Source organism: Helicoverpa zea, chromosome 31 (genome assembly GCF_022581195.2).
Source record: "Helicoverpa zea isolate HzStark_Cry1AcR chromosome 31, ilHelZeax1.1, whole genome shotgun sequence".
Classification (NCBI taxonomy): domain Eukaryota; kingdom Metazoa; phylum Arthropoda; class Insecta; order Lepidoptera; family Noctuidae; genus Helicoverpa; species Helicoverpa zea.
In genome coordinates this window covers 12,151,465-12,162,805 of record NC_061482.1, presented here as the reverse complement: position 1 = coordinate 12,162,805, position 11,341 = coordinate 12,151,465, and the positions used below count along the sequence as shown (strand labels likewise).

The following is an 11,341-nucleotide window of genomic DNA, read 5'->3' as shown; positions in this document are numbered from 1 at the left end:
AACAGGTTGGCTCGTCGTTGACAAGAATGAATAACCTTCACGCGAGTTAAAATTATAAATAAGGCAGAATCTAGGCCTTTAATGGTTGTATTAAATTCCAGTAGTCGCACGCATGTTATTCGAAGCTTATTGAGAGTCAATAAAGAGGTGCGAATATGAGCATTGCCTCTAAAAGATCTGCGCTAATTATAAGGAAGGAAGTATGTACAAGAGATTTTATTTCAATACCTTTTAAAAATAATTCTGGACTTCCTAGTGTCTTAAAAGTCAATTAATGTTCTCTTTCTGACAATCCGATTAGGTTCGAGGAGTTGCGATCGTATTCCTCGGAGGGCCCACAAATCTTATTACAGGTGTGCTCCGGCAAGCCCGCCGCTTTTACTGATTGCTCCGTGCCTTTACTTACCTATATTTATTTAATTTTGCTTTTAAATTGTCTTTTAAATCTGATTCCAATAAATGTCTGGTATAAGCTTGCGGCAGAAATTAATAAGATGAATTGTATTGTATTCAAATGATGTGAAGATGAATAGAATTTTGATATCGAAGTGCAAGCTATATTTACTTGAGTTATGGTAGTTATTTTGAATTGAATGGAAATAAATGGTCAAAATTTAAGATGTGGATATGGATTTAAGTGAAGTGAGAGGCTTTGGTATCAATAGACAATTTGTCAGGTTGTTAAATAAAACATCGTATTCCACGCAAACGCATATTTATTTTATGATTCATTTTTATATATTTTTGGTGCTCCATTTTTTATTCATTTGTGTTTCATTAAATTATAAATTAATTCTAATAATAGTATAGGTCTCGAGAAACGCACACAGGCTCCGTAAATGGGCAATCGGGAGTTCCGTGCAGTTTTCGAGACCCGGGCAATAAGCTGGCATAATAAATAATACAGTAAGGTACAAAAAGGAATTCAACGAAGTACCATCGGATGGTTTTCACAATCACTCACACATACGCTCCACAGACGCCAACAACAGTCTTACATCTATTATATCACTAGCTATACAGTATGCGGCGAGGCCGCGTGCAATGAACCATTGAAGTGTACTACGGGTAGGCTGTTTACTCGAATTGAGTGTCCTTGAGCTTCTTGACGGCGTTGGTGAGGTGCAGCATCTCGGTGTTGAGCTGCCAGATCAGCGTCTCCAGCTTGTCCACGGAGTCCAGCACCTCGACGCGCTCCGTGTGAGGGTTGAAGCGCACCTCGAAGGGTCGCGACATGGTCGACACCCAGCGTCTGTTAAAAGAGCGTATGTATTAGCACTTGAACTTGTGAAAAGTACGAGTATAAATAATAAGTGTGTTCTATAAAGTGTTGCAAGTTACCTGAACTTGTCTTTGGCATCTTCGAAACTTTCGGCTACGTAATAGATAGGTTGGTATTCCTGGTCCTGGTAGGGTTGCACAGAGGTGGACGCGGGCTCGAAGGGTCTCAGTTCCGGCTTGTCACTGAGGGCGTGCAGTAGCTCGCCGATTGAGGACAAGAGAGCGGCACCGTACGCCTTCAGCTGTTGGTTCTCCTTGCACAGTCCGAATTCAACGGTGAACCAGTACACCTGAGCAAAGACAACATCGTTTATAATGTACCGCCATCGGGCGTATTAATGCAGCAACACTGTTAAGATACATTTCGCAACAGCTGGGCCCATTCACAAAATTTACATATTCGCATTGGCAGTAATAAGTAATGATAAGTATTCAGACTGTTATTATTTGCCTCCAGAGTCGAAACTTACAGTAGAGAGCTTTTCGATTTCGGAGTCCGAGGCGCCAAGAGATGCAAGTCCAATCTCCTGAGAGAATTGAGCGAAGCTGGGGTCGGCCAAGAGTGGGATGTGTCCAAGGAGCTCGTGGATACAATCGCTGCAAAGATACAAATATTTGTTAGGTTTTATCATGTTAATAATGATCTGTTGACATCTTTATGTTGTAATAATCAAACGATAATCCGAAAGGGTTCTGGACAGTTGCAGGAACTCGATATACTACGTATTGACTCTAGGTTGTATTCATCGTAAAGTGTAACCCAGTTATATAATAAGCGAGCAATCCAATTTAACAAAGTTACAGTTCCATCACGCCACTACGCTGCTGCCGTCCTCTCTTCGGACTCGCAAATTGTTTTATGTTCAAGGACGGCGAATATGTGAACACCTACATAATAAGTACCTACTTATTACTTACATAGAACTTGCAAGTAAAAAACCGGAATTAATATTCAGTTTTTATACAAAGTTTTAGATTTAGTTCAATTTACATAACAAGAACAAGGACTTCTTGCGTAATATTTCCGCAAAGAGACGCGTCAAGGTAATAACTTTTAAAGTTATTTTAATTATCGCTAATTAACGTTTCGGACATATTCGTATCCGATACTTTGTTCCGTGATAATAATAATTGTAAAATATGTAAATTATGGTCATCGGGAGTCAATAAAGTGAAATGAAAATGAATGGTACTTACGGTTCAGGAGTGTGGAAGGGAGAGTTGGCGTGGCGTACGTATTGAGTAGACTGGAAGACTCGGAAGGCCAGGGAGGCGAGGAAGTCGCGGGCGGTGAGCAGACCCGCAGCGGGGCGGAGCGTGAAGCCGGTGTGCTTGCGGAGGAAGTTGCTCACGTCCTCGAGCTGAGGAATGTGCTGGGGCACGAAGATGTTCGCCGCTTGGAGCTTGCCAAAAGCAATTTTGTACTCCTTGCAGGCGTGTTTAGGCATGAGGTCCAACACAGTGTTGAACACTCGCTGCCAGGTCGCGTTTTCGGTTTCCTTGTAGCTGATGGATGGGATTGGGTCTCCGTATTTATACGCGAAAGCGATCTCAGCGATTTGCTTCCTGCGTTCCCTGTAGTCCTTGTCAGCGAAACCAGGATGGTTCATATCCAATTCAGGTTCATATTTGGTCATGAGATGATTGCAGTTATCCAGATCTGAGGCGTGGCGAGGGAACCACGGGGTTTTGCTTGAGATGTTGTTCTCGGAAACGAGGTTAACTCCAGCGAAGGATGTTGACTGACGAAGAGATCTGATAAGTTGCAGCAAGTTGATGCGGGACATGCTAACTTTCACGAGAGCATCAAACTGGACACCGGAGAGTTGGGACGGACGGGTTTCGAGATGCTGCACACATCCCTTGTAGTTGTCGATGGTCTTGAGGATGCGCGCTAGAGAGCCCATTCCATCTCGCATGCGCAGTAGCAGCGCGGCTTGTTGAATCGCCTGCTCTGCCTCGGGAGACTCACTCGCAGCGTTCTGCAGGATCACCTCCTCTTCGGTCAGAGTATAATCTGTAACGACATTACACATTGCACAAATTGACACTTAAAAGATTATTAGCGGTCGTTATAAACAAAACCGTGTAAAATACTGACCCTCGTCCGTTTTTCCGGCGTCATCACCAATATCAGCATCAGCTAAAAGTAATAAAAATAAAAGAAAAATAAGAAACAAAATAAAAAATAAATGAAAATCAAACGATTGAAATATTAAAAAAAAAAACAACAATTACCGAGGTGACCATTCTTAGTATCGTCTTGTTGGGTGCCATCTTCGACAGTCGGGGAGTTGTCACCATTGCCAATATGAATCCCGTCTTGGATAAAATCGGATTCCAAGCCAGAGTCTAAATTAAAGAAGAAAAATTATATGAAAAACCAAAAATAAAACATTTAAAAAAATGGAGGGAAAGAAAAAAAAATAATAAACGATAAGTGAAATGACCCGTTTGATTTCGCCGCAATTTCGTCGATCGTTCATGAATATCAACATTATACTTTTATCACGGTGACTTTATTACGGTTTCAAAAGCGCACTCGCTTACAATGATATCCAGTAAGAGCTGGAGTGATCATAAAAAAATGTGATTGCAAAATTGGTTCTCTGCACTGACGTGATGTTTTGCCGGTGGTCCTATATTACGTGCTTAGGGGTACTTACCATTGGCTCGGGCGCGAGCCTCTTCCAAAACGCTTTGTTTGGTCTGTTTTACAACCAGGGTTTCGAACCTGGCGTCGTCTACGAGCGAGCGGCGACGAGACGGATAACCGTTCTAAAACAAAACAATAAAACATTAATTATTATTGTATTTCTTCACAAATTCTGTTTTGTGTCTAGTGTGTGAATGAAATGATTCGTAAATGAAAATGATGATTTGTGTTGATAGGCCCAGAGTTATCGGACGTCGTTAATTCTTAAAGCAATTTATTCTAATCGAAAACTTGACAAGTTTTCTTCAATAGTATGTTGCCATCGAATCGAGTTTTCAATAGTACTCTATTTTTATTTATAACTTTCGTTCTAAAGAAAACACTTAAAATGCTGACGCGTGGGTGAGAAAACGTCTCCACTCCAGCGAGCGAGCACAAAGGACTCGCCTCTAAAACAGTTTGATCTTCTAAATCCTTATAAATATAAAGCGGTCACATCGCATTATATTTCATGTGAGAGCAGGAATTGCTTTTACGAAGTTCGTAAGCTTATTTCCTGAGTGTGGCCGGGTGTAAAGTGCTCCCATTATACCCGGCTTGCGCGTCGCCCCGGATGCGAAGTCGTGCGACTGAAATCTTTCAAAGGAACGCGACTTTCTGGTCGGCTGCGCTCAAATGGAGCCAATTATACACTTGAGAGTTGTGACTACAAGATGTCATTCTGTGACAATGCGACGCTCGCTCGTTCATGTCTTTACTTAGAGCTTCGAGCGAAACAAAGACGAGCCAGCCACGGTGCTAATTGTACGAAATTCGCGCTCATTCTCAATGCTACATTTAATTTGCACGTCTTTATACGTAATTTAAACGGCTCTACGGATGACAGAGTTTCACTAATGACTACATTGAGCTAATTCTAGTCACTACTGAATCGTACATTGAAAAACCCAGAGATGAGTTATTAGATCACAGTAGGGGCGGGAGTGTAAAGTTGACGTAACTCGTGTGTTGTTGTGTTATGTCGGCGACGCGCAATTTCCGTCGCGTAGCGTCGCGGAGCTGCTGACGCGCTGGCTGGCCGAGTGCGCGGGCGGCGAGACCTAGCATTTTCCACTAGAGTGGCCGTGCGGGCCTAACTATGTATGTCAAGGGTTGCGCTAATCACTCACTATTGTTACTTAGCCCCTGAAGTCGGTAATTGCGCGACCTAAAAGCTTTTTTCCTGAGGTCCGAAACATATTTAGTGTGACTGTGACAGTAGTAAACAGAAGGCGACGCGTAAGTAAGTGTTACAAGATTGCGGAAACGGTGTCGCGCGCTGTATTGTAAATTTAAAGGTCCGCCTAACTGGAGCGGACAGGAGTCGGAATCCGGTTGATATAGCCTTGGTGTGCCCGAGTGGCCACTTCACCATTCCAATCGGTCGGCGGGTAATTAAGCCAAGCCAGAGTGCGCCGCCCGCCGACCTGTATCCACCCTCCAAAGCACTCTGCTATACCTATGAGCACTTAATCAATTTGACGTTGCAGAACATCCAATCTGTGGATTTTATTGTTTCGGCATGCACGAGTGTTCAGCTCAATTGTACCATTAATGATTTGATATCTAAGTCACGAACTTGTTTTGTGCGATTCGATGGAAGATTTATAAACAAAAGCGATAATTATGCATAGTGAATATTCGATACATGCGGAAAGGAAGTATTTTTGGCCATAACATGCGAAACAATGCCTAGTTGATAATGAGTCTCTTCGAACGATACATCTGATTGCACCAAATAGCTAGCTTTGGTCAAGGGCATACCTAAGTGACCTCGAGATTGTTGTAGACTGAGCTCTTAGGCTCTGCGCTGTGCGTGACGGTGGCTCATTAAGTGAGAATCGAGTGCAAATCTAGTTTAATAAAAAATCGAGCTGTTAGTGTTGTCTAGGTAGACTAACATCGATTTTAGTGCATCAGAGCAGGTGTGACAAGCTAATTGTGCCCATCGTGTCACTTGATAGAATTTTAACGATCTCTGCTGATTGCAGCGGAGTCGGTGAGCGTCGCACCGCCTCGCATTCCGACCTTCGACGGTCAAGGAAATACAATCATTCAGCCACCAATCATAAAGGTAATAATAACATCATAGGGATAGGCCTATTTCTCGCAAAGCGCAATAAAATGTATAACAAGAATAACAAGCATTAATTTGCCAATGATCGCAATGCAAACAGAGGTTGTAGGCAGATGATTGAACAAAACTGAACTACTTATCAACGCATACAAACTCTGATATAATTCGCAACAAAATTTCGCTTAGCTTTATGTACTTGGACGATGTAAAAGCGCGGTAGAAATATTCAACTAAGGTAAACAATCAACAGGTGATTATTTAAAACAAAGTAGCCGCCGTGAGGTAACGATTACGACCTGACGACGCGTTGCATATTCACAATGCTAATTAATCTGCTAATAAACAATGAAGAGATTGATTAGAGTTGTTTTTTGTTGCAATGGGTAAATACTCCTCTTATGTGGAACAATGACTTATTTAGAACATATTGTTGTGTATGTTACGCAATTTGTCACACGACGATGCGATTTCACTGAGAAAGTGTTTTTGTCACATAAACAGTCTATTAAATACTATTTAAATAGCCTGTCTGTTTGTTATGAGAACCGTTCAATTCTCAGGCTTTATTAACTGACAGTTTAATAGTCAAAGATTTAATGACCGATTTAATTTTCTCACTGGGCCGACTAAAAGTTTTGCGAATGTAAATAGATGGATAAAGCAATGAAATAAAAAGCACTTAGTTATTCTTATGATGTACCTACGTTTGTTTAAATGGTCGGAAAATTGCTTCGTTCGTCAAGATTCATGTTCATTGTTGCCGAGTAGTACAAGGGCGAATTGACATAAAAAGTAGGCAATAACTATTATGACAGGCTGATTAACATCTCTATTGAAACTTTAAAACTGATATTTGATATTTTATTTTTGTGATATTCCTCAAAAACGCACTGTTAAAATTAGTTTTGGCAAATCAACACTTCTTCAAACTCTAGTTAATAAAACACTGAAGTTACTTTATATTGTTAAAATATAATTTGCGCGTGCAAACTCAAACAAAAGGTTAACATTGGTTTCTTTGTTTAATTCATTGAAATTACTAATTTAAAACAGGAATTGCTGTATCTACGAACTGTACGTTTTATTATTTATATGGCCGTCAGAAGGTTAAGTTAATTGTTAGTTTTTAGGACATCTCAATTATTACTAACTATGATTTATTAATGAATTAAAGTAATTCCACTAAATTATCAGATTCGATATTGCATAATGATGCAATTTTTAAGGCAGTAAATCAGAGTGATATTTTGGATTGTTTCGAATCGAACTGTTTTAATTGAAATAATGGCTTTGTTATTGTTCTGTGGCCGTTTGATTTAAAAACAATGAAAAGACTTGGACCTTGGACGATGAGAGAAAAATTTAGCTGAAGGATAATGAGAATGAGAGTAGTGAGTGTTGTGTGAGATGAGTAGAGTATAAAACGAGCTGGCAACGCGTTGCAGGCGGGCCAGGCCCGGTGCCGCGAGCTCCTCACCTCGATGCTGTACGACTTCTTGATGGCGAACATTTCACGGTTCTTCTGGGCAGCTGCGACGGCCATGGCTTCTCACGACACACCACTGGTATTTGAAGGGCCTGAACGAGGGTTCACTGCGCGATTAGCTAGCGTATTGTCTGCGAGAGCTTTTTGTCTCGACCACGGGCTTTGTGCCTGTCTGTCTGCGACTCGAGCTGTCGTATTACTATAGCTAACTAAACTTTGGATTGCAAACAGACCAATGCATGATGACCGTTCGTAAGAACAGTTTAAATAGTGTTAGGCGCGCGCCTCCCACCCCGCAGCGCCTTTCGTCGCGCATGCGTCATGACGAGCGCCCCGCGCGCCGCCCGCGCCCCGCGCGTCCCATCCGCGCGCCGGCATCCCCCGGCGAGGCTGCATCATCAGATCCATCATCACCCAGTCACATGATCAATGCTGCCTGGCCCAAACACACATCCCCAAAAAAACTATCAATTTTCATCCTTTGATCCTTGTTCGGAAATGGCCTTTTAAACTCGGAAGTAAATCACTATGTGTAACAACATAATACTGTGACAGTATAAAGTCCATAAAAGGGAAACAGTTTATAAAAAAATATAAGAGGACATTAAGTTTGGTCGTTTAGATAAACTTGTACCATTTGGACCCAGTTGTATGTTTTGAAAATCAAACGAATGTTTGTTTACATAGAGACAGTAAATTTTCTCACATTTATAATTAATACCTAGGCTACGATAAATCTAATTCTTTTGTCTAAGGACATTTGAACTTTGATGACCTCTATTGATATTTTCCATAGGTGGTAAACTTGAATGGGCATACATGATACAGGTTTCACCTATGACGTAGGCCGGTATTACGTAGGCCGGTGATGCCCACTTGCTACGGGCTACGGGCTACGCTTATCCCGGGAACCTCCGAATAGGCCACGCAGAGATTTTGCAAGATTTTTTTCCATAGCTACTAGACATCATCAATGGTGTGTGTGACCAGTTTCGTCACTGATAAGATGTTACGCTGCTGATAACATTGTGGTCACGTTATCGCACGAGATGAATTTATATTAATTACCATTTAATAGACGTATAAGTTACCGCCACATGGTTTCACGATAATTTCCAACTAGTTAAAATGTTTTGATAAACAATCTTTTGAAATCTTTTGGAGCGATTTTGGTGTATTTTATTTTGATATAATTGTGGGTCATTTAATTTATCCTTATTGGATAAATTGTAGCTTATTTGAAATACGTATGTGTTAAAGTTTAAGTAGGTAATAAAACACGAAGTCTAGCGTTAATCTTATTAAAACCTGCATAATTTTCGTTGCATAATACTTACTTCGCATTAAGTGCTCAAATTCAAAATACAGAACCTGTTTAATAACACTTACATATGATTAATTTTGATATTTTAATAAAGAAAAAAGATACCCGGTGTTGCGATTAGACTCATTAAAACATAACAGCTGTTAATAGAAACATATTATTACTAATTTATTGACTTGGTTTGCTATGATTTACGTTTGGTTTCGTACAAGGTCGCGTGGTGAGTGCCTACTTAATGTAAATATTTACTTTGTAGCTCATTTCTTTTTTTTTATAACGTGAACAGTTAGGTCTACAAAAGTGTTCATTATGATGGAACTACTTAATTTATTTTGATATAAATGAGCCTTATGTTGGTTATTGTTTACTTATATTATAAAGCTGAAAACTTAGTTCCTTGATTGTTTGTTTGCTTAAACGCTCATATATCTCGGGATCAGCTGAACCAATTTGTAACATTCTTTCTGTATCAGATTATTCCCCTTTATCGAGGACGTTGTTGCCGCTCGACAAACGAGGTAGTTTGGTTGTAAAATACATTACATTATTTCATCATCATCATCATCATCATCTCAGCCATAGGACGTCCACTGCTGAACATAGGCCTCCCACTTAGAACTCCACAGATACCTGTTGGAGGCGACTTGCATCCAGGGTCTTCCGGTCAGGGTCTTACAATATTTATTTAATTTATTTTCATGTAAGTCTTAAAAGCACATTTTTCATGGTTTTTTGGGCGGAACATAATCTGAAATGTACAATCCTTATTCTAAGCTTCTTTTTTAAATAGGTATATACTATCTTATCAAAAGCACTATTGTAAAGTACTTTCAGTTTCATCATATTTGTAATTGTAATTGTTGTTTGTGTATGGGTACGTTTGGATTCAATCATCATCAACAGAAATAGTAAACCTTGCTTTAGTTGGCTCTTTGTAACAATAACGTCAAACGGATGGCAGTTAAATACTTCCAATTCCATTGTATCCTTAATGCTCCCCATAGTTCTCTCTTTGACAGGATATTTTTTTCAAGTATATAAGATAATCTCCCTCTCTATGTCACGTTTGGGATAGGTACTCGATTGCCGTGATCGCTTGTTGAATATAAACAGGTATTGTATAAAAATAGCTCGACAATTACTTATTAAACTTAGATACAAAGAAATTTCGCGTCTCTTTGCCCTCCTTACAATTAATTTACGACATTTCATAACAACAACATTGTTCACTTTATAAAACGGCTTTAAACTATAATATTCGAATAAAGGAACAATCTACAAGTTTCAAAAAGACCCCCAATTAATATGAAAAAAAAAACTACTTATGCATAAAAATTGCATCTTATAAAACTTTAATGAAGTGATCAAACGAGTCTTGCTGTGCCAAAATTAAAAATTGAAATATTTTTGGACATTTTCGTGTTTGTAAATGTTACACGGCATAATATAAACATCACTTCAATATCGAGTCATAATGGAAATGTTATAAATTGCAACAAGAAAATATCCAATCAGAATGTACAATGAGAGAATCATCGGTAACCACAGAGTGGGAGAATCGACTTAATTAATGACAGACCCAAGGTAAATCACAAAAACCACGATAATCGACAAATACCGCCATTAGGCGAGTGACACACTGCGCGACACCGGCCAATGCCAAAACATGTCTTTACGTCACACAAGATCGATTTATTAAAATTAGAAGGCCGCACCGGATACCGGTAATTCTAGTGAGGTGTTACGATTTTTTTTAATCGATTCGGTTATTCCATTAGGTGAGTTATGACGCTTATGTTAGCAAATCAACAAATTCCCATTATGACGGCTGTCTAAATATTTGCAATAGTTTTGCTCGAATCCAATTTAGTTATTATAATCAGCGATTGCAAATAAAGGTTTGGTTCGTTCTGTTTATATTGAAACGTTGGCGACTGCTGCAAAATGCGAAACGTTTGTTTTCAGAACGCAGCCTTACTCTAGGGGAGGTCTAGGTTAACTATTTTTAGAAACAAACCTTTCATTTTTTAAGTACGGCCTAATTATTATTCACTATCGCAGTTGTGTAATTCACGGAGCTCTCATGGCTTGGTTTCGGTTCAATGTCCTTATTTTGAGCAGGTCGATTATTATTTGCAAAATCCCCGTTACGTCATATCTCGACAATTTCTTCAACGATCAACCTCTGGCTTATTCACCTTAACAGCTACCTTCTTGTTTAATTAACGGAAGTACGTATATAATTGCGAATGCATACATTTTTAATTTTTATTATGTGCGTAACCTTTGAGTTAAATGAGTGTCTCTTTGTTGCCTGTGAAAATGGACTAAACGATGAACGTAACTATTAAGAAGTAGTTATGCATTAAAATTGGTTTTCCCACGTTGCAGGGAGGGTTTGCATGTGGGTAAAAACTAAACAGAAAGTTTAGTGAGTGATTGGTTGGGGAATCCCTCGGGCCGCTCGAGACCGTACGG

At 39.7% G+C, this 11,341-nt stretch overlaps 1 protein-coding gene across 1 annotated transcript; it reads right to left on the bottom strand.

Moving 5' to 3' along the window:
- Window positions 1-698: 698 nt before the first annotated feature.
- Window positions 699-7,780, bottom strand: LOC124645257 (tyrosine 3-monooxygenase). Its single transcript, XM_047185049.1, has 8 exons — window positions 7,531-7,780; window positions 3,948-4,059; window positions 3,520-3,633; window positions 3,383-3,424; window positions 2,479-3,298; window positions 1,752-1,878; window positions 1,342-1,571; window positions 699-1,252 (listed from the first exon to the last, which is right to left on the bottom strand). Exons 1-8 carry the CDS (start codon window positions 7,594-7,596, stop codon window positions 1,078-1,080), a joined length of 1,686 nt encoding a protein of 561 aa, XP_047041005.1. The 5' UTR covers window positions 7,597-7,780; the 3' UTR covers window positions 699-1,077.
- Between the last annotated feature and the right edge of the window lie 3,561 nt (window positions 7,781-11,341).